The sequence below is a fragment of the Chelon labrosus genome (genome assembly GCF_963514085.1).
Source record: "Chelon labrosus genome assembly, chromosome: 19".
Classification (NCBI taxonomy): Eukaryota; Metazoa; Chordata; class Actinopteri; order Mugiliformes; family Mugilidae; genus Chelon; species Chelon labrosus.
Genome location: NC_140352.1, coordinates 16,675,473 through 16,700,055, shown reverse-complemented (window position 1 = coordinate 16,700,055; position 24,583 = coordinate 16,675,473). Strand labels below are relative to the sequence as shown.

The following is a 24,583-nucleotide window of genomic DNA, read 5'->3' as shown; positions in this document are numbered from 1 at the left end:
GTCAAACACGAATCAAAGTATCCAGAACTCAGATATAACCGAGGATAACCCTAACCCACTTTTTTAACATTCACCTTTATGTCTTTCGTTTTATCCGCAAACATCCATCTTCAGTCTCCAACATCTCCGCTCTCCTGGTCCATGTCTGCTGATGTAATGACAAAAGAACAGAGACGACAAACCTGAATTTGTCACATCATGTTTTGCAGATATTAGTGCATCATGTCAAGTCCAGATAAAGGTCACATATCGTGATTGGTTATCTAATGCTTGTGTTTGGTGTGACTGAAAAGATCTGTTTATCACCATTAAACATGGCCTTTCTTTTTTTTGACAGCATTAAAAGGTGACAAAGCTATCAGTTATGAAACCCCCTCTAGCTGTTTATCTACGGGGTCACGGTGTGTTGTGTCGGGTCGCATCCGGTGAAGCTGCAGAACACTAACCTGTCTGCGGTGTTGGAGTCCATCGATGGGATCTGCTCTACTGTACGTTCCCGTCAGCTGATCAGGAACAGCTTCATCAGCCGGGCTCCTGTCAGTCTCCGTTTCCACTTCCTGGTTTATCGGCTAGCGCAACGCCGCTCTTGAACGTCCACTGATGCTTCCAAATTAAAAAAAGCTCTGGGAGATCCCTCATGTGCCGGGGAACTGATCGATAGAAGGAAGAATCCCTGTGGAAAATGGACGGACAAATGAGTGAAGTCTGTGCATGAACTAATGTCTGTGTGTGTGTTGGTCAGGATATCTGTGCGTGTACCTGGTGCAGGCCGACAGAGAGTCAGCTGGACGTCAGGAGGCGAATTCTTGAACAGCTTCAGCACTTTCTGCAAAGAGAAAATAGTATTAGGATATATCTTCATACACATGAACCGTGCACAGAATATAATGAACCAGTGCTGTCTATAGAGAACCAATCCAGTACCACTAAACCCTGCAGTGAAGTAGTGGTACAACTTCTTAAAGTCTATCATATAAGATGATTTCAATATAAGCAAATCAAATATTAATAACGACATAAAGAATAGACTTAATTTGCCATCTGCACATACTGGATAGGACAGCTCTTTGAGCGACTGGCCGTTGATAGCTAACAGGACGTCTCCCTCCTGGATTCTACCGCTCTGCTGAGCCGGCTGGTCGGGGAAGAGCTGCTTTATCCGGACCAGGGAGCCAAAGTCCCTGGTGGGTGGGTCAAGCTCACACATTAGGAAGCTAAAGCCCAGGCCGTTGGCACTCTTGGTCAGAGTCACCTCCTGGGTGTTGTCTTGGGGTTTGGAGGCGGAAGGACGGGGGGTGGGACAGTCAAGGGGGCAGCGACGAGGTCGAAACGTGGCGTAGATGGATGGAGGGAGGCCAGGAGTTAATGAGAGAAGAGGGAGGAGGGAAAGAGAACAGAGGAAGCTTATTATCTGCATTTGCTTATGTGCATTTTACTTTTTTTTTTTTTTTTTACATTTTTTCTCTCTGAGCTGGTTGCATAGATGTAAAATATGGATGAATTAAATGCAAAATCATTGCCATCATCACCCAATAAGAGAGAGAATCAACTTTTGGTGTCTAGTCTTTGACCTCGTCCCTCCCCACATGGATGCATTGAGATCAACACAACTGAGATTGGGGAGAGCTTACATCCTGTCACCATATTGTGTATTAGAGCGACTTATAGGCTTTTTCTTTTTTTTTTGTACATATTTGTGACTTTCATTCCTTTAAAGCAATAGTTCACCATTTAGGGTAATATGACTAGCTCTTCTGGTGAGAGTTAAATGAGACGGTCAATACCACTCTTTTAACTGTCTAGTAAAAACAAGGCTGCAACCATTGACTGTATATAGAGATGGACAACCCCTCTGTGACATCACACTATTAAAGAGCTATTTTGAAGCTCAATATGAGCGGCTCCAGTGTTGCCTTCTTGAGGATGTCCAGTAGAGCTGAGCTGACGTGTGAAGTTCAGGCTAACAACCTGAGACGGCACCACCCTGTCACTCAATGTGGCCCTCCTATACAGTTGTCATTAAAGGAGAAATTAGCTAGGAGATCTGCCGGGCCAATCAAATCGCTGGGTCTGGCTCTACGCGGTGATGGATATCCAATGGATTTCTCTTATTTGTGTGTGTAATCTTCTGATGCACCTGCTCTGATTTCAGAAACTGTTTTCTTAGTGCTAGCGCAGTGCCCATTTTGTACTCTGTCCCTGGATTAACTCAAAATATAATATGCAATATGATATAGACTTTTCTGTATTTTTATATCTTTATGACTTCCTGTAGAATGCAAGTTTTGTTGATTTGTCCGTCCCACAAAGGCGTAGACAAATTCCAGCTTTAATTCTCTTCATATAACTCTTGAAACTGGGTTCCCTTTGAAGTCCAACGCCACTTTTTTTCTGTACACGACATACTGTATAAAACTGGCATGGAAGCTAGCCCAAAGTTACACCGCCCACAAAATTTTAGTGGCAGAATTTAGGAACTGCATTTTTTTGCACATTGGCCGTTGGTTAATTTTTTTAATCCTCAGAGGTAACTACTAAGTTGCAACTTGCAGCAGCATAAAGACCAGAAACTGTGAGGTTTACATTTTGTAGAGGTGTGTACTAACTAGTCAAAGACATCTACCAAGTTAATTGTTAAGATATAGAGGTGCTAGTAAGCAGATATTGCTTTGTGGCGAAAGTTCCAGCGTTTTTGTTCAATGAACTGGTGTCATTCGACCGTGTTTTTCACGCTCTCTCTGTGGCGTTTCCATTTCTGTCGCTGTCAGCGCTGCCGCTGCTCATACAGTGTTTCCTGAACTACAGCTCCATTGTAGCACCCACCTGTAGGCTATGAGATGAGGTTCTTGGCAGGGAAGTTATTATCGTCACTCCCCAGTCCTGGTTAAGCTGACCTTCCTGCATCCTTATGGGGGGGTAATAACATCAAATACAGGACACCAAATAAAAACAAACTGTATTTTTATATTGTTGCAGTTGGCCTCATTTTGAGTTTCTTTAATTGGAGGGGATTCATACTCATAAGGGATTATTTAAAAAATAAAAAAGTTTGGTTGTGTGTTGATTCTAACAATATGAAGAAATACCTATGGGGTCAGATTAACAAAAATATTATTTCACATTGAAAAAAAAGGTCATTGCATGTATGTCCCATTCAGCCCTCAGTAGATAAAAGGAAGTTAACTTAGTAATGGGACATAAAATAATACGTTGCACAGAGATGTTTACGAATGGTGTGTGAGAAATATTATGTTTTAAACAAGGCCTTTTTTTTGCATGATGTATCAGGTGTTGAGAATTGGTCAAGGTATTAAGCTTTAAAAAAGATGAAGTTGTATCATGTCACAGCATGTGATCTCATTGTGGGATTTTCAGGAGAGTGTATGAACGTACGCCGTAGGGAAACAGCTACAGAAGGACAAGCTAAAGGATAAGAAAGAGGGATAAGAAGAGGAAGGTCAGGGTCAGTAAGGGAGATCAGGATGAAGTGTGACAAGGAAGTGTGTGAAAGTTCACTTTCAGGCAGTCCGACTTGACCTGCTGCCTGGTCGAGTATTGAAGCACACTACAATGTAGGGCTTCTCTCTGCTGGAAATACTTCTAATCAGTTCTCAAAAAGAAACCGAGGCCCTATGTTCTTGAGGTTTCTAAATGTGTTTTGTGCATTGAAGTTAAAATCCTGCTGGTCTAAACTGAGAGCTGGGGTGTCCTACCATCAGTGACAAAGCTGTAGTCTCTGGTCCGGTCAGATGTAGTGTTCGGAGCAGCACTCATGGACGAGGACTTGTTGAGCCTGTGCTGGCCGGTGGCTGGACTGAGGCACTGACTGGATACGCTCCTGCTAGTGTCAGCACTGAGGGAGACTCTGGGCAGATTAATCAACTCCCTCTCCACAACTAAGGATACCACCTAGAGAGAGAAGAGTAGAGGACAAGAAAGTGAGTCTGTAGAGGAAGTGAGGAAGTACGAGTAGAAACGTATGGTTGGTACACTGATCTGGTTAATATAGAACAGGGAAGGGGACAAGACTACGACTGGAAATATACTTGCTTGATAACCACTTGTTTGCGTAGAGAGCTGGCTGTATCGCTGTTCACATATTTGCCTGTGTACTAAATGTGTTACTGGAAAATTACACAAGAGGGAACTCCAGAGAACCCCTGGACCGTTGTATATACAAAAAACTAAGCTGAAACAGAGGCAGCTAGACTTGTTGGAGATGTTTCACCGCTCATTCAAGTGGCCACACATCTAGTTGCCCTTGTTTAGCCAAGTGTAGCAGCTTGTGTACACGTAGTCTTAATTGCCGGGGAAGTACACAAGAAACGCTCAAAGACCTGAGGCGTCACATGAATATGTAGTAAAAAGTGTTTCATAGTCATGTTTATAGTTTGGGCCACAAGGTACTTTTGCAAAGTAGTTTTGCAGGTATTTAGCCATAAACCAAAGTTCAGGACAAAATTAATTTGAATGTGGGAAGTCATGGGATCAAAGCTCATCCTGCGGGGAACACCAGTCAACCTTGTGGTAGAGCAGGAAGAAAAGTCAATGTTCATCCTCTGCGCATTATGAATGTCTGCACCACATTTTTTAGCAATCCATCAAGTAATTGTAGAAATCCACACAACTTTAGCATGCCTAAAAAATTGCTCATCGTCATCTGCAAATAGCATCATAACGTCCTTTACCTGCCCAGTTTTACTCAGACACTCCACGGCCTGCTGGTACGTGAAGCCGTGGAAGTTAACCCCGTCCACTTCCAGCAGTCTGTCACCTGTAAATGAAAAGATTGGGACAAATAAGCAAACAGATTTGTTTTTAAGAGAAATATGATCCGCGTCCTACATTGGGTTTCTTCTCTTCTCCTTAGAGTTCCATCCAAATGTAATGCAATTTTGACTTGAGTTTGCTCTGAAGAATAACTGAGCATTCACATTTCAAATTTCTTCACACGTAACCTCAGCATTATTTGATTAGAACTGGATTACCTGTATGTAAACGTCCATCTCTCTCTGCAGCCCCACCTGGAACCAGGCTCTTGATATAGATTCCTCCATTAGCGAGGTTTGTGTTGATGCCACCCTGAAAAAACACAGATAAAACTTTCATTCACAAGACAAACCAGTGCTATAATTATAATAAATCTTGCAGAGTACGGCTCCTCTGGTTTAATTTTTGAGACTTTTATTTATTAAGACTTCTAAAAGACATACACCTTTTGAGTTAAGGAAATACGTTTTCCTGGTGTTTCCTACTTTCTATATACTTTTACTAAGAAAAAGTATTGCTCATTTTCAAAATGGTGATCAGTACGTCAAACTTAAAAGGACCAACCTTGTCCTCTCTCTCTCTCTCTCACACACACTTTCTTTAATCCTGTCAAATGTTAATCAGATCAGGTGGATCAGCCTTTTGTGTCGTAATGCTTTTCCTCAAATTCTTACACTGTAGCCAAGTTAGAGGGATACGGATTTGAGCATGCCTTAACCACGACTAATGGTTTGTCTAAATGTTCTGGTCATTAACAGCATTTGTCATAAACTCACGGAGATGCTGATGCCCAGGTTGCCCGATATCTTCCTGAGCTCCACAGTGATCTCCTTCGGCCTCACGCAGTTCATGGACGGAGACAGGGTGCAGCATTCCTGAGGATGAAACGGAGCAACATTCAACAACACTCAGCTCAGCCTTGGCTATTTATATGGTTGTGGAAGCTATCTGAAAACTGTTAGGATTCCACCTGTGTGCTGAGGACTCGTACTTCCCGAGGGACAGGCAGCCTGTTTCTGGTCTTCGGCGTCATCATGGCTGAGACAAACTCATCGAGGCCGTTGTCTCCTGATCGGCCGTCTGCCATCAGCGTGCTTTGGGACTCGTAATTCCTCAACACAGGAGAGCGCACATTGTTGGGACTGATGGAGACTGCATAAAGACAATTAAACCGATTATATCTCATAATAATGGATATGCAGTATAAACTTTCCTTTCCTTTGTATCTTTCCTTTTTTTAGAAAGTTAAATGGGAAGATATACTGTTTTCAAATTGTTTGGGTTGTTATGCTAAACGTACAAACTAGCACTTTACATTCACATTTCATTAAATCCAAGCAGGTGCATCAGTAGAATAGGCTCATTACTCAATGTCAACCATTACACACACAAACAAGGGAGGCCAAAGGCCACAGCCATGGCATGGTCACACACTCATAAAGTAACCACACATGCATACACATATAGAGCACCTTTTGGCTGTGAGATAATGAGCTGCACCTCCTCGGGGCTGCTCTGCATGACCTCTGCTGCCTCGCTGAATGTGACCCCCTCCAGGCTGATGTGGTTCAGAGAGATCAGACGACCGCCTGCAGGCAAAGGTCACAGTGAAATTGGGTTCGTGTCCAGTAACAGAGCCGTTTAAAGACCCTGTGCGACTCCAAAGGCCTCACAGACATCTCAGATACCATCATTGCACTCATCTTTCTTGCTACTTATTGTTTACATTTTCTCAGTCCTAGTTTGCACTGAAGTTAGCAGAAGTAATAAAGTGATAATTTCTTTGTGGGAATGAAAAGCTCTGCAAACAGTGAAAAGTGGATTCAGTGCTGCTCATGTGAGGGTTAGGGTTAGGGTTAGGGGTACCTGCTCGGATGCGTCCATCCTTATCAGCAGGTCCACCAGGAACAATGGAGGCAACAAAGACGCCCAAATCGTAATGGCCCACTGTGTCCTCTCCAACTATCACTATGCCTGTTTGGAAACAAATCAAAAGTGTGTTGAAAATGTTTTTTCTTCACCTACCATCACCTAAAACATTGTCCGAGAGCTTCCATGGTCCAAAACATTTATTCCATCTTTAGCTTTTTTTCCCCTGCTGGTAAGCCTTGTGCCTTCGAGCTGTCGCTCTAAAGTGCAACTGGGAAATATCCTTAGGATTTTCTACTATTAAAGCCAGTTAGCTTCAACACAGTGGTATGAAAGTGCACTAAAACTTGCAGGAGAACAGTTACTGTGGCTACATGACAACTGGCACAGCAAGTAGTAGCTTCTTCTTGTAGATCATCAAATATTAAAAAGACAAGAGTCAGCTTTTTGTTGACGGTGTACAATGAAATGTGATGGGCTTACCCAGGCCGAGCTTTGGGTCTTTTTTTAAGGAAACACATATGACTTCTCTCTCTGGCGAGGCCCCCAGTTTTGGTGGGGTTTCTGCAAAACAAATACGGTGGAGAAACACAGTTGACCAGTGGCAATGGCGGGCTTAATGATCTGAAACAAAGCTAAAACAAAGGCAACTGGACTTGCTTGAGTTTCACCACTCAGTTTAAGAATGGATCACAAGTTAGCCTTCTGAAAAGCTTCTGGGATCCTGCTTGCTCACGTTACTACTTGTTGCACTCGTGACCTATAGTCAGTGCACACTGCTCAGTTAAGAAAGCTGAGAATGTGCTTAGTTGTACTGTACCTCTGGCTGCTGGTGAACCAGAGGGGGCTTCGGATCCGCTCCTTTGAGAGCATGCTGGCGAGCGTGTACTCATGCTGCTGCGCTGACTGCTGGAGCAGGTACTACGAAACAAACACACGAGGAACTAAATTCAGAAAGGTATTCCCAGTTACTCCATGTGAGCTTTATAGCTCTTCCGTGCCTCTGTGTGGTGTGCCTGTCTTAAAATGAGGAGCCAGGTTGTGTCTTAATGAGTTCTAGAGCTGTTCACATTTACCTCTGCCTCATATCCTGTTGGCCCTTTGTGTGCCATCCGAAACAGCTGCGACTTACCAAAACACGGACTCCTGACGGTGCCACATGGTACCAAGGTTAGCAGAACATCCTTTAAGTCCATTAAGTCTTGTATGTTGTGAGTTGCAGCCACTGTGGATCAGCACATCCTTCAACAACCCCTTGTTCAGTTTGTGCTTTGTTCCCCATGGTATCACTATCTATAGGTACAAGTCTTGCCAGTTTCTAGATGACCTGACCGATGTCTGCTATGGCCCTTAACATCTATGCATTTCTGCCACGCCCAACACATTGCCTACAAGAGTTCACTGTTCACTTGCTGTCTAATATACCCCAGGCCTGGAAGTGAGCAGATACTTGAGGGGTCATAATGTTTGGTAGTCTAAAACAAAGCTAACAGAAAGGCAAATGGACTTGTCTGAGGTTTCTTGAAGACATTTCACTCCTATTTCTCATTTGTTCAAAATGACTGACGGGGAGTTTAGAGGAGTATGGAGACTAAAACTAAAACAAGTCGCATTGCCCTTGTTTGAGCTTTGTTTTAGATATACCATGACCTGGATGACTGAGAATCTTCACAGACACAATGGTTTGGTTCAATGTTCCAGTTAAACTCATGGAAACTGCTGGACGACTATATACCTCTGCTCATTGGAGCTCAGGTGCTGCTGCTTTATGCGGGCCTCAATCCTGGCCGTGACGTCATCACACAGTTTGGTCAGGGATTCGTTCTGAGGTGTTGTCAGACCGCTGTCATCTTGGAGCGTCTCAGAACACGTGTAGGATTTCATCTGGCTGCTCTGGGCACGGCACACAGTTGCATACTGCACAATGCTCTCGTCTGCAAAGAGATGGGGCTGTCTTTAGTAACTGGACAAGAGAAGTCATCAAACAAAGCACTGAGTATGTTCTGGGAATGAGTGACTTAGGAAATACGCAAGAGGTCTACAAAAAACTCAACTCAAAAACTGACTAGTTGGAGTAACTGACCTGAGACCAGGCTATGACTTAGCTGTCGGGAGTTCATCTCATTGTTGAACTTGTGCTGGGCTGAACAAAGGTTACACAGGTATTTGGCGACCTTCGACCTCTCTGTGATGAAGGTGTACTTCTTGCCGCCCCGACACTCTATTACAAATTTACGCCTCTGGAGAGATATGCAGGAAATATTTTTAGGACAGGAAAGTGAACACACAGCATCATAGCGGGTGTCACTTGGCTCACATTAGAGGAGATGGTCGCCGTCTCCCTCCAGTAGAAGCTCTGAGCTGTGGATCTGCAGCCCTCTTTTACCTCGTAGACGATGAGACCCTTTGCACAAACCCCGAGGATAATCTCTCCGTCTAAAGGCCTTTTCTCTCGTGTCACACGGTGGAACAACACGCCGTACTCTGGCAACTGCTGACACACCTACAGGTGTAAACAGAACGGAGTTAACACAGATGCACCGTCGTGGCCTGGGCAGTCAAATGCGGGATGGATTCACCACCTTGAGGAACTCGAGCTCTGACTCATCGGTTAGCATCTGAGCGTTGCCGGTGTGAAGTCGCAGCAGCTCCTCCTGAATGTAGGGTAAGGCACGTTTCTCCATCACACTCTTGGAGACATACTGATCAGGGCGGTAGTAGTTCCTACCATACACCTACACGTAACAGATCACAACCTTATATTAACACAACACTCTTAGGAGGGAAAATAAAAGCATATAAGGAGGGGATTACTAGAGATTATTATCAAAGAAACATTGGCATTAAAAGACTCATTGGTCTAAACCATGGTCTCCGTTTTATCACAGTTTGGCCACTGATATGGCTACAATATGTTGACAATGACTATGTTGCTTTTATATGTGCTTGACCCATTATTGGGATCAACAGTCAGACCATCTCAGCCTATACTACATCCATTTGACCACCCTCTTTGAAAAGCTGTCTCCTGTAGGACACACAACTTCATCAGCAAATTTAGCTTTAGGTGCACAACCTCAGGCATGCAGTCTCCGTACTCCGTCTGCAGGGCCAGAGCTCCCAGGTACAGGGCTGTCTCTTCGTGGCAGGACAGCCTGTCCTCCAAGAGGTCTCTCCTGAGCTGGAGGTAATACTGGTGACGGGTCTGTTTGTGCCTGCAGGAAAAAAATGATGCACATTTCAAGGTTTCAACCTCCTGTTTTGTTAGTAGGGGATAACTCAACAAAGTAACACTTACAAAAGAAGGGAAATGTCTTTGACAAAGAATTTAACCCTGAAGAAAAGGACAAATGTGGTTGTAGGCACTTTCTTCCAGCTATCTGGGGCAACTTTGGAAATCTTTGTATCGTTGTCCACAAAGAAAAACTCATTGTCTGACCAGAGAATAGAGAGAAGAACAAAAAACCTTGTAAGTGACATGACAATATATGACTACTAGACGCAAAGTCCTGTATTACGGGTGATCACAGCAACGTTCGTACATAGTTGTGTTTTATTGCTTGGGCACTCTCTGGAACTGCTACACACTCACTCACTAATTATTTTGTCTCTATACCGTCAATGTAAGCAAGGCCAAAGTAGAAGTGTTCCACGAGGTTGGCGTGAGCCACGATCATGTCAAAGACGTCTCCTCCTCTGGATTTCACCTCACACTTGACCAGGATGCGCTGACCGTTTGGCATCACCACACTTAGCTCTCTCTGGGTGGTTAGAGACTTCCCTTTTTTTGACTGTGAAGAGGGACAAAATAAATCAGTTCATTCAATGTCATTGAGGACATCAATGCAAGTGCATATGTAAGTGAGTAAACATTTGACTCACCACGATAGAGCCAGGCAGCTCAAGGACAACCAGAGGTTCATCTAACACTCTAATAAACTCAGGACCAATGTCCTACAGGAGAAGGGAAAAGTTTAAACACAACATAAGATTTTGACAAATGAATTGGTGAGATATTAAGTGTATACTACTATATTACATGATATGATAATCAGACTCACCTTCATTTTCTTGTCGCTCAGAGTCATTGTGGACTCAAACTGTGACATGGATCTTGGGTTAGCATTTCGATTACCATCCATGTATGGACTGCAGGGGCTGCGGTTCAGGTGTTGCCAGGTGTTGTAAGTCTCCCTGAGTCGACCTCCCGTGGGAATCCTGGGGAAAATGAGTTTTCCATTCTCAGTCTGATGGCAAGCGAGATCTGTCACTCATAAGATGATGGCTTGTGACCAGACAATTTATATTTTAATGTAGAAGCTTTGTCAAGGGGTCCTTTGGGGAGATTCACTGCCCTTTATAGTTCTTTGCCCCTTTTCTCACGTTTTTCCACAACGCTTTTTATGATCTTCACTAAAAATAACTTGAATTTTGATGATTTCAAATGATCATTTCAGTGTATTGTTTTGTACTCGATTTAAAAGTGCAAAATGTTAAAACAGTATATTATGTGCCAAAAATCCTCCGTTATAAGGTGTGTAAAATACATTTGGACTTCATACCCTGTGGGATCAGCTGGATAGGACACTCCTGAGAACGTTTTGGAGATCTTCTTCTTCAGCGCCCATGTTGAGTTACTAAAAGAGCCCCCTAAAAGAACAACCTGGAGTGTAATTTTCCATGTGCCACGTTCAGTGGATGTCAGAGCTCTCACAATTGTCATGGAAATCTGTGTTCTAGATAGACAGCTAGATTAAAATGAAAAAAACAAATCTGCTTATTAGATTTCTCTGAGACTTAAATAAGGAAATCGATACCACTCATAGTTTGACGCATTAGCTGACCACACATTAGCTTAGCTTAGCTTATTTTAGCTTAATGCAAGGGCAGGAAAGAGATAGTCTGGCTGGTCCAGAGGAAAATAAGCTAACTCATTAACAAACATTCTAGACAAGTAAATTGGTGAATTTCTGAACTGCTAGTCAGACCATGGGCAGCTCTTTGCCCTCTACTTCGAGTCTCTATGCAAAGCTAACAGACAGCTAGCTGTAGCTTTTATATTTACAAAATTGAGAGTAGTATATGAAACTAGCCTGGCACCCAGAACAACTGCCCTGCCCACAAATTTATTGTGGGAGAAAATCGATCTGAAACCCCTCTGTTGGGAACTGCTTTTACTCTGGCAAAGATCTACTGGGCCAGTCATATCATTTGGGCATTATTTGTGGTTGGCAGACAGAATAGTAACAGCCACATACCTTAGGTAAGTAAGCAAACCAAATGCTGGCAGCAGCTTTACAGACATGACAGTGCTATTGATCTTCTCAGAGAACGTCAGAAAACACATTTCCAAACTTTCAAATCTGACAAAAGGGATCCATGTCTTACTGTGTAATCTGTCCCTGACCATCTGACTTCGGTCTGTTAGCTGGGATCCGTTTTCAGTCATGGACACGTGATCGCCCTGCAAAGACATTGCTGAACATCTCAGGGAAAAGAACAGAGAGCAGGTGCTGACAGTAAAACAATCTAAACTGCTTCCGGGCTGACCTAATCAGCTGGAAGCAAACCAAACTAATCCACCACTCACTGAGTTTCTGTAAACGTCTTCTACCAGCTGCCTCACGAGCCGCTCGGCAGGAGGCAACATGGAGGCCTTGTGGTGGAGCTCACAGGCCTCCAGCACTGTCAGCAGGTCGGTTCTCCTCACCACCATGTCCTCACACATGCTCAGCAGCAAACCCTCCAGCTCAGCGCTCAACTGGACCGGCTGGGAAGAAGAAACAGGTGACAGCGAACAGGATAATACACAAATGTTCAGAAGGGAAGAATTAGTTTGTCCAAAAGACAGAGAAGGTGGGGAAGTACCTGGTTCTGAGGAAGATGATAGTCAGCACACCAATAAAGAGTCATGCCCAATGAGTACACAACCATCTGAGGAGCACAAAGATACTATTACTGAATTGACCTGGGGTCTGTTTTCTAAAACAAAAAGACTTTGAAACAATTTCTGATGATAACAGTGTTTGCTCTGCTAGTTTAGGATAGCTAATTAAAATGTTAAGAAGATGATCTCATGTTGTAAATGGTCTGCTTGTTTCACATTAAGGAAAATGAGCTCCAGATTTGCCCATGTTACACTTTTTGAAACTAGCTTAACATTTGCTCATAAAATATTTACACACCGGATCTCTCCATAATTACTATTTTTGTAACAGATGTCTCCACAACAACACAAGGCAGTTTCTTACCTTTTCAGCTGCTGTCCTGGTGGAGGCAGCGTGACCCTGCTGGACTTCAGGGGCTGTGAACGAGGCCACGTCTTCATATCGGGCACAGCTCTTGAAGGCCAGGCTCCCGTTAGCTGACAGCAGGACTGAGCCTGGGCTCAACACGCTGCACATGTTACCTGAACCTAAACAAGGAGCGCGTCACAAAACCGGACCCCAACTCAGGAAATTTTAACCTTTTACTAATGCCTTTAGCTTCAGTGCATCATGGCTTTTAGATGTAGCCCTGCACGAGGACAAGAAAACAAGCCAAACTGAGATGCAGTGACAGCTGATAAGTGGTTACCTTTTTTTGAGATGCTCAGTAAGGCATCAGTGGTGGCGAGCAAAAGACACCAGACCTCATCCTCCTCCAGCGGTGAGCCCCGGACCTCCAACACCTCTGCCAGGGTCACAAATGTACCCATGCTGCTGGGGTACACATGCAACAGAGACAACCCCACTGTACTGTACTGTTGTGTTGTGCATTGGGAAGACTATTGAGTATTTCATTTTGTTTAATTTCAAACTCTGAACTTCAAGTGGTATGAGAGGGTTTGATCCAATAAATAAGGGTGTAAAATGTCATATATCTGTGATCTTTAAGATTGTTACTTTAAAGAAACTGTTTTGAGAAAGTGTTGCTATTTCTTAACAATCAAGCTAATTAGCTATAAGAGCAAGATTCTCACTGACATCCCATTAGACTTGATGAATATCTGGAGATCAGAGGTCAGAATTTCAGGCCAGCAACTTTACTTTTTTGTGGAATTTAACAATCCTAGTTAACAATTCCTATGTTTAATGCCTCTTAGAATAAAGGGATGCCTGCTGAGTTCTTTATGACGTATGTTAAAGCATGCTGGACTTTTCAGGGTTAATGTTAATTTCATCAGATTAACGCAACCAGAAGCCAAACGTTTTTAACTGCACATTATACCTGCACCCTGCCACTGTACCACCGGCAAAGTGGCTACGGCCGGAGCCACCACACTGAGCTTCAAAACGTCTCTTCAGGAAATCTATGAGTGACGTTTGAGAGGATTCATCCAGCTTCATATACAGTCAGTGGTTTTAACTGGGTTAAAAGGGACTACCCAGCTTTTGTAAAACCTAGAGGCTCGTATCGTTCTGAAATCATATAGGCTGACCCTGAACCTTTTTTCTTATCACCACAACGAGCTGCTTATGTGAAGACTGTGCAGACTGAATGTTTGGAAACTCGAGCAATAAAACGATAAAAGAGATGGTGCAAATGACATCTCACATCTGCGACATTTGTGGCCTAATAATGTCACATTTTCAAAGTTTGTAAGCAACACATAAAAATGCTGTGAGAATATGGTCTGGTAATGAAGTTTTCATTCTTGTGTAGGGATTGTTATATATATATACACTGTGAAAAAGCAAAGTCAGAATTAAAGCAGCCTCAGTGAAAAAGCCATCAACTAGCAACTGGAAAGGAAGCACCGTAAAATGGTTCGGAAAAAAGGAAGAAGGAGCTATACAAGAGAAAAACAAAGTAAACATCCATGATGGTGGGCGAAATGAAAAGCCAGTAACTTTTTTTTTAATTAGTTTGACAGGCAGCCAAATGTGGCAGTCGTCCGCCATGAAGCATAACCATCAACCTATTCCTTTTATTAGCAGCGAGGAGATAATGGAGGAACACTGATGCCTCTAACGTACTTTATTTTTGCTAGAGTGTCTGCCGCATCCATTTCATTACGCGACCTTCCTGGCGCGGAAACGGAATTAAAACTCTGACTGAAAGCAGACATGCTCACCGTGGCATGTCTGGTAACATGATAGATAGCCAAGTAATCCGAGCTCTGTTAATCAGGTTATGTGCACTCTGATTTAATTCAAATGAGATAACCTGGGGTCAGGTGTCTCCATGGCAACAGTCATCATTTCTCACATAGTGACATAGGATAGTAGGAAAAGCCTTAAGGATGATTCATCTCAATTAAACCGGTGAGCCAACGTGCACCGGACCAGCAGCTAAATGGAATCCAGCAGTCGTTTTATTATTTATGCCACGAAAAAGGCCTATTATTGTAATGTGTTGTTGATGTATTTTTAGCACATTTAATTAAATGTGAGGGCACAGAAAGGCAAATAATGATGCCACAACACATAAGTTAATTTGCCAAATGAAAGCTGGAAATCAGATGAGACATTTTCCCTCAGTAGATAATGGCAAGCCATTGTATTGCTGACGTTTTTAGTGCCACAGATTGCCCAGGTATCTGTGTCTGCATCAGAATGACTCTCTCCACTGTGATATGCTTCATACAGAGCATCTCACAGTGACTTCACCTGAGTTCAGTCAGTTACAGACTGAACAGTTATAAAGGAAGGTTTATCACAGGACAGAAACATAAAAAACAAAGCAAAACTGAAGGTAAAGTTCAAGCAACCTTCAAGCAACCTTCTGAACTTGCTCTGTGGCGTCTTGTAGAGCAAAACCCCCACTGCTGTGTTCATTCCAGAGGGAAGCTGTTACAGCAGCCGACATAAAGAATTAAAAATCCATGCCGACAACTGGCGACTTATAATGTCCGTCTGTGGGATCAGACCAGTTACCAGTATGACACACATGATTTTACACTAACAGATTGTTTGAGAAGTAATGTTAGGACTAAAAACATTATGCACCTTACCTTATTTCATCCGGTATCTGGAAAGATTCCTCCTAAGTTCCTTCAGACATCCGGCACTCTGAACCTAATCCCTCCTCCTGTTATTCATCCCCTTCTGCCATTCCACCCACCACCTCTCCCCAGTCCCAGCGCTCCTTTGTCATGGCAGCCTGTCACACGCTGTCATCTTCTCATGACAGATCAATCAGCATCGGCAGAAACAACCAATCAGCTCCATAACATAATTTTTCCTACGTTCACATCTAATGACGCGTAGTTCCTTAGTTTCCTGCCTTTTTCTACTATTTTTAGCCTGGGGAACATAAGAACATAATTGGATTTGCAGGACAAGCTAACAGCAGATGGGGCAGCAAAGGACCAAACTATTGTAGGCAGCGCTGTGTTAATCTGATGTTTCAACTGAAAGTGACACATTAATTGTCCCACTTAGTGTCAGGAACGTTCATAGATTAAGTATAAATAACCACAGTGTCCTACATATAAAAAGTTAAAGGCACCATGTTCATTCTTAAAAATAAGTTTCAATTAAAACTTTTCTGAAAAACTGATGGTGATTTTTATTACTGTTAGTATTGCAGCATTATGTTTCAGGTTGACAAAGTGGGTATAACAAGGCCCTACATTTCATAGAGTAAGGTGAAATAACAATGCATAATCTTTCATAAGGTTTCCATTTACAAATAAGAAAAGTAAGAAGTGCTCTGTAAATGTTGTGCAATTTAAAGACTAACACCTGACCTCGGAAACCTCAGTCTCAAGACACGCAATTGGACTTTCTAACCAGCCAGGACATCTGGGGCCTTATTGATCTTTTTATTTATTTATTTATTTTTTAACAAAAAACTATGCAAATGATTTTCAGTTTTACATATTTCACTGTCCACGTAATTATGCCGGCGCTTACAACATGTACAGAATTTAAACTCATGTCTTGCAAAAAGAATAATGTCGCAATGACACATGGAGGAGCACTTCACAGAGATTCAATTCAGCTTCAAAACAGCACCACAAACTACATCCTCCAGAATGTTCATACAGTTGAATTACCATCTTTCTTATGCTGTTTTGACATAAAACATAATACAATATGAAATAATTTTTAACAGTTATAAAGGAAGGTTTATCACAGGACTGTTTTATTAGAATACATTTGTTTTCACTAATGTACCCAATGAACTGGCAAATGAGTGTAAAAAAAAATCCTTTAACCGTGAATTACAGGAGCTTTTCAGCTGTACGTGTGTTTTAAATGTAAAATATTGCCTGAGATAATCTGAGAGTGAAGGATAACGTGATATAAAAAGTAAACGAAAAATCAGTACTTAATTATAATCATGTAGCCTGTAGTAGTTGATCATCTATTTCATTTATCATAGTTTCAACTGGTATTAAGGTTTCTAAAGTGGCTGACTGACGAGAAACAATTCAATACACTAAATTATTTTTGATTTGCAGGTTTAAATTCCTTTTAAAAATTAAAGACGATTTTGAATAGGTAAACATATTCGAATGAATGCATCCCAAGATGTCTAAGTTTTTAATTTTGCTTCGTAGCTGTAAAAAGGAACTAGCTATAGTTGCTAGCTAGCCAGTTACTGTTTATAGAAATGAGCCTTCGTTGCTAAGTACAGTTTTATGTAACATCTTTATGCAACGTTTGTAGGTATGTGTGTGTGTGTGTGCGTGTGTGTGTGTACACATTACATGCGTGCATGAAGATATTTCAAACGACATTTATATTATTAATATTAAGCATGTGTAAAATATCACACAATTAACAACTTCCTGTATGCGACGTCATTCCAAAACGTTGCGAAACCGTCGCTTCCGCTTTTGCCGAAGCGGCTGCCGGGAACGCGCAGGCGGTCTTGAACGTCCCCTGGTTCTCATTGTGCAGCCGAGGAAACATCGGAAGGTTTCGACGACGTCGGTATGAAATGGCAGAAAGTGCCTGTGTCACGGAATCACTAACATTGGGTTACGTAGAAGCTGCACATGTGTTTTGCGGCGATCCTGACCTGCTACTGTGAACGAAACGGGAGCGTATCCGGAAGAAAATAGGGATTAAAGAGCTGTTTTTCCTCCTAAAAACCGTCCAGGTTGTGTCTCCGGCAGGCAGCGAGCGGCGACTGCGGGTCGACACTGTTGGAATTACTCGGAGAGGGGTGAGCTCGATATATGGATTTTTGTCCCTCTGAGACATGTTTGACGTGTTATTATCAACTACTGTTGGATGGGGAACGGGCAGATTTGTGTCACAGGCGTTACTGTTAAATAGTGTCACCATAGCTTTACACGGTAACCACCACAGCAGGCAGGACAGGTCTGGCCTAAATGGGCTGAGTGGCTACACAGGGAAGCACACTACCGTAACCTACCCATGTCGGTGCTACACACACATTAGCACAGCTTACACTGTGGAGTGTGCACCGGGTGGTGTTTGCAAGTCATAAAGCTGGTGAAATGTTCAAGTAAAACGCCATGACCTCAAATCTGTGGTCCCCCCCTAAACGCGATAACATCCTCCGTGTAAACAGAAGTCACGTACTGACGGTTTTGAATACACCCTGTTTTCAGCTAGCATCAGCTCGCTGCTGCTTTTATTTACTGCTGGGAAATTAGCTCAGCTTTGAACGTGGTTACACTCAATGCCTGCACTGGACACCGAGTAAAGGCGGGTTCACGCGTAGTTTAACTCTGTAGCTGCATTTCTGTGAATTTATGAACAACACAGAGCGGATATGAGCGTCTGGCCACACACACACACACACACAAGACTGCAGTGTGTTTGCGTGGTTTTTATGTGATGCGTTCATGGTCTCACTGACCTCCAGATTGAAAGATGGATGTGACTGGTGGATCTTTCCAGTGCAGCTGCATCAAACACGTCTCACCTCTTGTCTTAATAATGTGATATAATAATAAACAAGGATAGCTTATAAGGTCAGTTAATCGAGTGTGAAGTTTTGATCAGCATTAAATGCGTTATCATATGTTAAAAAGTGTGTTACATTGTCACAGGTTGCAGCACACGTGTGTCTAACACATGCATGCATGCTTTTCATTTCGAGGGGATTCGGCTCCCAGACTGCACAGCACACATTGCAAGCTAGTCTTCAGAAACCAACCTGCCAAGAGAACAGCGATGGTCGGGCCAAATGCACCAAGAAATCTGACTCCTGCGCCAAAAGCGTAAAGTAGTCTGCTGCAGAGATGGGATTAGGAGTCCTGTTCTAACGTATAATAAACTCACTTTCATTCAAGCAGATATTTAATTGTGACTGTTAGATCGTTTTTTATAAGCTCGTTGGAGTCCCTGCATATTTAATTTGCGCTGACAGCGTGGCTATCTAGACTCGGCTGTCGGGCTCATAGTGCCCACATGTGTGTGCCATTATTTGTGTTGGTGGGTGGAGTCCTCGCTTCATATAAAACCAGTCTACCCTGTAGTGTGCATAGGTTGCTTTGATAGATAGATAGATAGATAGATAGATGGACAACTTTATTTTTTTAGATAAAGTTTGCTCTAACCTTGTAGTACGGACCAGCCCTGACACAAGTGAAACAAACTAAACGGCACGCCACAGTTCAAATAGTCATGCTTGAGAGCAGAGAGAGTTTTTCCGAGGAAGGATCGGCGCTCCGTCGTACCTCTCCACACCTCTGGATCAGGTTGAAATCCTCCTCTTCAAGATGGGATGTTTCTCCTCTTGTGTGTCTGTGTACATTTATTTACTCTCTAAATAAGCAAAGATTTATTTTTAAAAATCATTATCAGTCCACACTGATCAGGCATAACATTATGACCACCTTCCTAATATTGTGTAGGTTTCCCTTGTGCCTCCAAAACAGTTGGGACTCATCAGAGAATGGACATGGGCCTTCTGAGGGTGTCCTGTGGTGTCTGGCAACAGAATGATGTTAGTGGGGGTGTGGGGAAGAAAAATGCACTTTCTGAGCTCGAAACAGAAAATATGTGTCTGTTAACTAAAGGAAGCACATAAATAATGTTTGCTGTGGGGACGCATTAGCATCATTCACTCCCTTTGTTGCCTTATAGGACGTAGTTTGTTGTTTCCTTCCTGCTGCCATGAGAATTTGGCTTTTAGGAGTTACACAACTCACATGTAAAGGATTTTATTCTAAATATCCGCTTCCTACTGACGACTTGAGCAGCAACGGTACAAAAACATCTTGATGAAACTAATAGAAATTGCATGCTTTACTCATCATTTCCTCATTGTTTCCCACCGTCTGAGGTTTGACTGGGCTGATCGCTGCTGGTTTCCTGAATCAATTTGATGTTGATTCGCAAGGTTTCGAATCGATTTAACACCAATTTGTTTCGAGAGATTTTGATGGAATTTCCAAACAGTTTTATTCATTTTTTCATTCATTCATTCATCTTCTGTAACCGCTTGTCCTTTGAAGGGTCGCCGGCCAAACAGTTTTTACTTGAGACTAAAACTGATGTCGTCATTCGTTCCAGTGATTTGTGCTATTTCCACAACATTTTGCCTCTCGTTTCACATCTTGCACATGGCTTTAGTTTTGTGCAGCTCTTCTTTGTCGTCATACTTGTGAGAATGTTATGAATCGATACTGGATCTTGCAAATAGAGATCGTTTTGAATCGGAAAGTCCTTTAACCTAGCCATACTTTAGCTACAGTAAAATACTCCCCGAGGAGAGAGTTGGTGAAATGCAGCCTTTTTGCTCGATGGGATGAACAAGGATTTATAGAAATGCTGCAAGAGTTTGACAAGGACAAGTGCAGTTATTTGTAGGACGATAAATTGGATATGATTTGTGATGGCGAAGGCCCTAGTCATTCACCTACAACAGCCTTTTACTCGTAAACACATCTGTGGCGCAGAAAGCTACATGAAATTTGATTGACCCAACCCCTAGTGGTCATACTTGATGCCCTTGGCTACAGACTGCAAAAAAAAAAAAAAAGCTAATAGCCATTTAAATGGAGGCAGTTTGTTGCGTAACTTAAAATGCTTCCTAACTGTGGTGTCTTGTTCAAAGATTGGCCTCAGATTGTTTTTAGCTTAAATAGCCCTGACTTGTCCTTGCACATAATCAGGAGTGAAATGTGTTTCAGGGTCTTGATTGGTACCAGCGTTCGGCACAGAATGTGTCCTTGTGGGTTCTTATCAGCCGCCGCTACTTGGCTGAACGTGAGTGCTCTGCAGATAAAATCCAAACCTGCTGGTGCGCTCCATCGTGGTTGGGCCAGATAACTCAGCCCTGCTCGGTGTTTGCAAGAATCTCCCTGCTTTCCTGAGAAACGGAGCAGACCTGTAATAGCCAGTGAGAGACGGGTCAACTCCAAGGAGAGACGGCTTGATGGACGGCTACGGGCTGGAGGATCTGGACGGCACTGCCAGTTTAAAAGACATATCTGACACTTTTTGAGACAGTTATCTGTTTTTTTTTTTCCTCTGCTCCTGTCAGCGCGCTCACGGGCATTTTTTTTTTTTAGCGGCTGGCAATAACTGATCTGAAATCAGTGATTCATCTGCAATTTTTGTGTTCCAATTAGAGGAATGTCAATACGACCTTTGACCCCTGAAGGTGTGGCGCGATCCGAAAGTTAAACTATTGCAGCAGTCCTGTGGTTGCAGTTTGTAATACACGCTTACAAACAGACCGATCACATTTTTATCATTGAGCTAATTCACTAGCTCATTCATTTATTTTGAAACATCTCAGGCTGTCGTGTGACGGTGCATGATCCTCAGCCTCCTAACAGCTGAATGGGGCTGACGGCTTGACACACTCTGTCAGATCGCTGAGCCTCATTTTCCCCAGCAGCCACAGATCCTCCAGTCTCACAGGGACCCTGGTACTGTAGGTGCTGTTGTCTTTTCGCATAGCTATGTCACACTGCCGGGTGAAGCCTGACACCAGTTTCGACATATTCTGCAGTGTCTGGATGCACCTCTGCATGTTCAACTCGAACACGCGCTCTCCCTGCAGCGTGGCTTATGTTTGTTTTGCCTAATGACACTTTCTGAAAAAAAAACATGCCAGAAATGGCTCGCATGTTATTTCTGGTCCCTTTGCAGCCGCATACCTCGGGCAAACGAAGCTGACATTTTTTTGTTGCTTGGTGGATAAATATTACAGGGTTATTTCTGTGAGGGCTGGACGCGAGAGTTCAGTAAATTAAATAGATCAGATGATGCAAAATAGGTATTTGGAAGTATTGAAGCCTGAAAGGCGGTTTAGGCTAGCTACAGTGACAGCCCAGACCATACACAGCTCCTAGCGGCGTAGCCTGACGTACACCTTCCCAGAAATGTAACTATGCGCCATGGCAGTTCAGACTGGAAGAGCTGTGATTGGTCCGCTTGGTAGTACTGTTTTTTCTGCTTTAGTATTTCCTGCAGCTTCTCCATCACCGCAATTGGTTGTTTTGGATCAATAAAGATAGAACACATTGAGGAAAGGTCAACTGAGGAGGTTCGGAGATACAAACGCTTGTATGACTTGTCTTCTGCGAAATTTTGGCAAAAGTTTCAGTCGCCGTTGTTGAAAATGAAGCAGGAAGTAGAAAGAAAAATTAACCTGACTGGCAAAAAAGACACAGCACCAACTATGCATAGGTTACGGCGTCTATGTCCCGCAGAACTCTAAATGAGCCTTAAGAGTATTGTGCACAAAGGTTATAAGAGGAATTAACTGTGTTGGAATCATTTAACAAAATTTGATGTTGGTCTTAATTAGGGCTTTGACTTTTGCCCAAAAATCATATTCGAAGTTCGTTTGTTTATTAATATTAAAATTCGAATATTTATTAATTATATTTTGACCATTAAATGTCTTCAGTAAGACTGATATTGGTATCAAACTTAAGTTCTATATGTTCTGTCCACCAGAGGGCAGTGTATCAGTCAACGTTAATAGACTACGTGCACGAAAGGCTGAGTATTTATGCGTGTTAAAATTGTTATTATTAAGCAAACAAGATATGCAGTGTCGGAATGAAGATGTAACGAGCAGAATATAACAGAAGATGCTGTTACGACACAGTTAACGCTCCATCGGAAATACACAAGCTTACAGGAACCTAGCATGCTAACGTTACCTACAGGAGCCCAGATGACCAACAATAGCCTTGCTAATGAGCTCGCGATTTTACTTCACCAGGCCTGAAAAAAAAAAAACTCGGAATCTGAATTGAAAACAACGTTTACAAGCAAACACATTTACAAAAAATAATTCCCATACAGGTTCGAATCCTAAAGAGATCCCTAAAATTCGTTCGAATATCTTCAATTTTTAAAATAATCGAATTATATTCGAATAACGAAGTTCGGAGTCAAAGCCCTAGTCTTAATTGTGAATGATAAAGATACATATTATTTCATTTACTTTAACAAAATATCTTCCACTAGACCTAGTGGGGTAATCAAGAAAAATACCATGAGGCATTCCACATAACTGTGACCTTATTATTATTGGCAGAACCAATCGGTTTAATAGAAAGCATTGCTCGGCTGACAGAGGCTTCTGTGAAGCAGTAGGGAAGTTCAAAGTCACACAGGTGGCGTGATGTGGCAGGTGACACCCAAGCTAGCAACGTGTTGGGGCACATACCTGTCACTGAAAACAGCTTTTTCCATAAATTACAAATAACTTTAAGCCTTGACACAATTTGAACAAGTGAGGTGAACAAAAGGTTTGTGCACCAAGCTGTAAACATGTTTATTTCTGCTGTAAAGGTTTGACATTTAGGTCTACGGAGACCGACTCTCATTTGGGGTCGACCCCAAGTGGTCATTTCAGGAACTGCAGCTTTTGGTACATGTGCAATGTAATTAATTTATATGGTTCGAAGAGAAATCAGTCGAAGGACACGTTATCACATGTGATAGCCCTTGGGTTCAGTGCTGGTTTGTCGGATCTGTTTGGACCTGTGAAGACCCCTACAGGAGATTCTTTTAGATTTTTAAAAGCTTAAAGCATCTGCTGAGGAATCATAAAGAAAATATGTTGACGTTAACTTTTCTTATGGGCCAACATTTGATGCCACAGCCACTGTCGCGTTAAGCTGCTTGTGCCAAATTCAAACGGCGTGGAAACCACACCCTCCTGATGCTGGGTTTGTGTCTGAGCGGTGTCCAACTCTGTTTGCTTTTGTAGAGTCGTCCTCCATGGTCAGGCATACACGGTACAGGTTAAGCGTAACTGCCTGGGGTCAGACCTATTCTGGTGTCAGGCTGAAGTTAAACTGACATTAGCTCTGTGGAGGTCTGGTTTGGGAAAAAAGCAGCAAATCCTTTTTTCTTTGTAAATCATTATGACAGGATATCACCCATTATATTTAATTGCAGTTTATGTATCTGTTCCCGTGCCTCTGTGTGTGTGAGTGTTTGCTAGAGCATATGCCGTTCAGCTAAACATTTGTCGGCACGCTTCCCGCTGTAAAATAAAATGACGGCATCCAGGCTGACGTGAGCTCTTTGTTCACCCTAGTACCTCTCTGCACAGTGTGGGTCGGCTGCACACTGCCTGCACCGGTTCTGCACCGGGGGAGCGGTGATGTTGTTCTGATCAGAGTCAGAGCGGGAGAGAGGAATGGGAAGAAGCAGGGATGATGAAACACTAAAAAGCAGGAGGCACGGGGAGAGCTCTGTTTAGAGCAGACAGACGGGCAGGGTGATGTGGCTGCACAGTTTGAGACGGTATAGACATCACCAGCTTACAGCGCATCTCATGATCTCTTTAAATTCTGAATTTTAATTTGACATTTCCCTGCTTATTCAAAAAAGAAAGACGAGTCTTCAAAGAGAAAGCGCATCTCGTTTGTGATTGAAAAGCTGCTCTATTCAGTGGTATCTGTGCGGTGTGTGAAGTTTCCCTCACTTTTGGTTACTTGTTTCCTTCCTGAGCTGGTCTCAGAGTTAACCCACTGCAGCCCTACGAGGTAGAATTAATGCTAAGGCTATGAAGAATAAAAAGAATAGAGAGAATAGTGTATGGGAGGCGTGTCGGA

The 24,583-nt window shown here is 42.8% G+C and overlaps 2 protein-coding genes across 5 annotated transcripts in view; one reads left to right on the top strand and one right to left on the bottom strand.

Annotated features, from left to right (window-relative positions):
- Positions 1 to 635: 635 nt before the first annotated feature.
- Positions 636 to 13,626, bottom strand: frmpd2 (FERM and PDZ domain containing 2; the record flags this gene model as incomplete). The annotated part of the gene is made up of 27 exons (XM_084567665.1): positions 13,216 to 13,626; positions 12,891 to 13,054; positions 12,508 to 12,573; positions 12,230 to 12,409; positions 12,028 to 12,103; positions 11,202 to 11,289; positions 10,701 to 10,857; positions 10,522 to 10,593; positions 10,256 to 10,430; positions 9,938 to 10,073; positions 9,716 to 9,854; positions 9,222 to 9,374; positions 8,957 to 9,142; positions 8,723 to 8,879; positions 8,375 to 8,573; positions 7,460 to 7,560; positions 7,123 to 7,203; positions 6,637 to 6,744; positions 6,243 to 6,359; positions 5,741 to 5,922; positions 5,547 to 5,645; positions 4,989 to 5,082; positions 4,689 to 4,774; positions 3,714 to 3,909; positions 1,052 to 1,266; positions 760 to 826; positions 636 to 673 (listed from the first exon to the last, which is right to left on the bottom strand). Exons 1-27 carry the CDS (start codon positions 13,334 to 13,336, stop codon positions 636 to 638), a joined length of 3,453 nt encoding a protein of 1,150 aa, XP_084423791.1. The 5' UTR covers positions 13,337 to 13,626.
- Positions 13,627 to 17,326: 3,700 nt separating this feature from the next.
- Positions 17,327 to 24,583, top strand: part of mapk8b (mitogen-activated protein kinase 8b) — a 33,268-nt gene continuing 26,011 nt past the window's right edge. For 2 of the 4 annotated variants that reach the window (XM_084567088.1, XM_084567086.1), the window contains exon 1: positions 17,764 to 18,812. The gene's annotated coding sequence lies outside the window, so the exon portion shown is untranslated. Of the gene's footprint in view, positions 17,740 to 17,763; positions 18,813 to 24,583 lie in introns of those variants that run through there. The other 2 variants (XM_084567085.1, XM_084567087.1) reach the window with 2 other exon arrangements.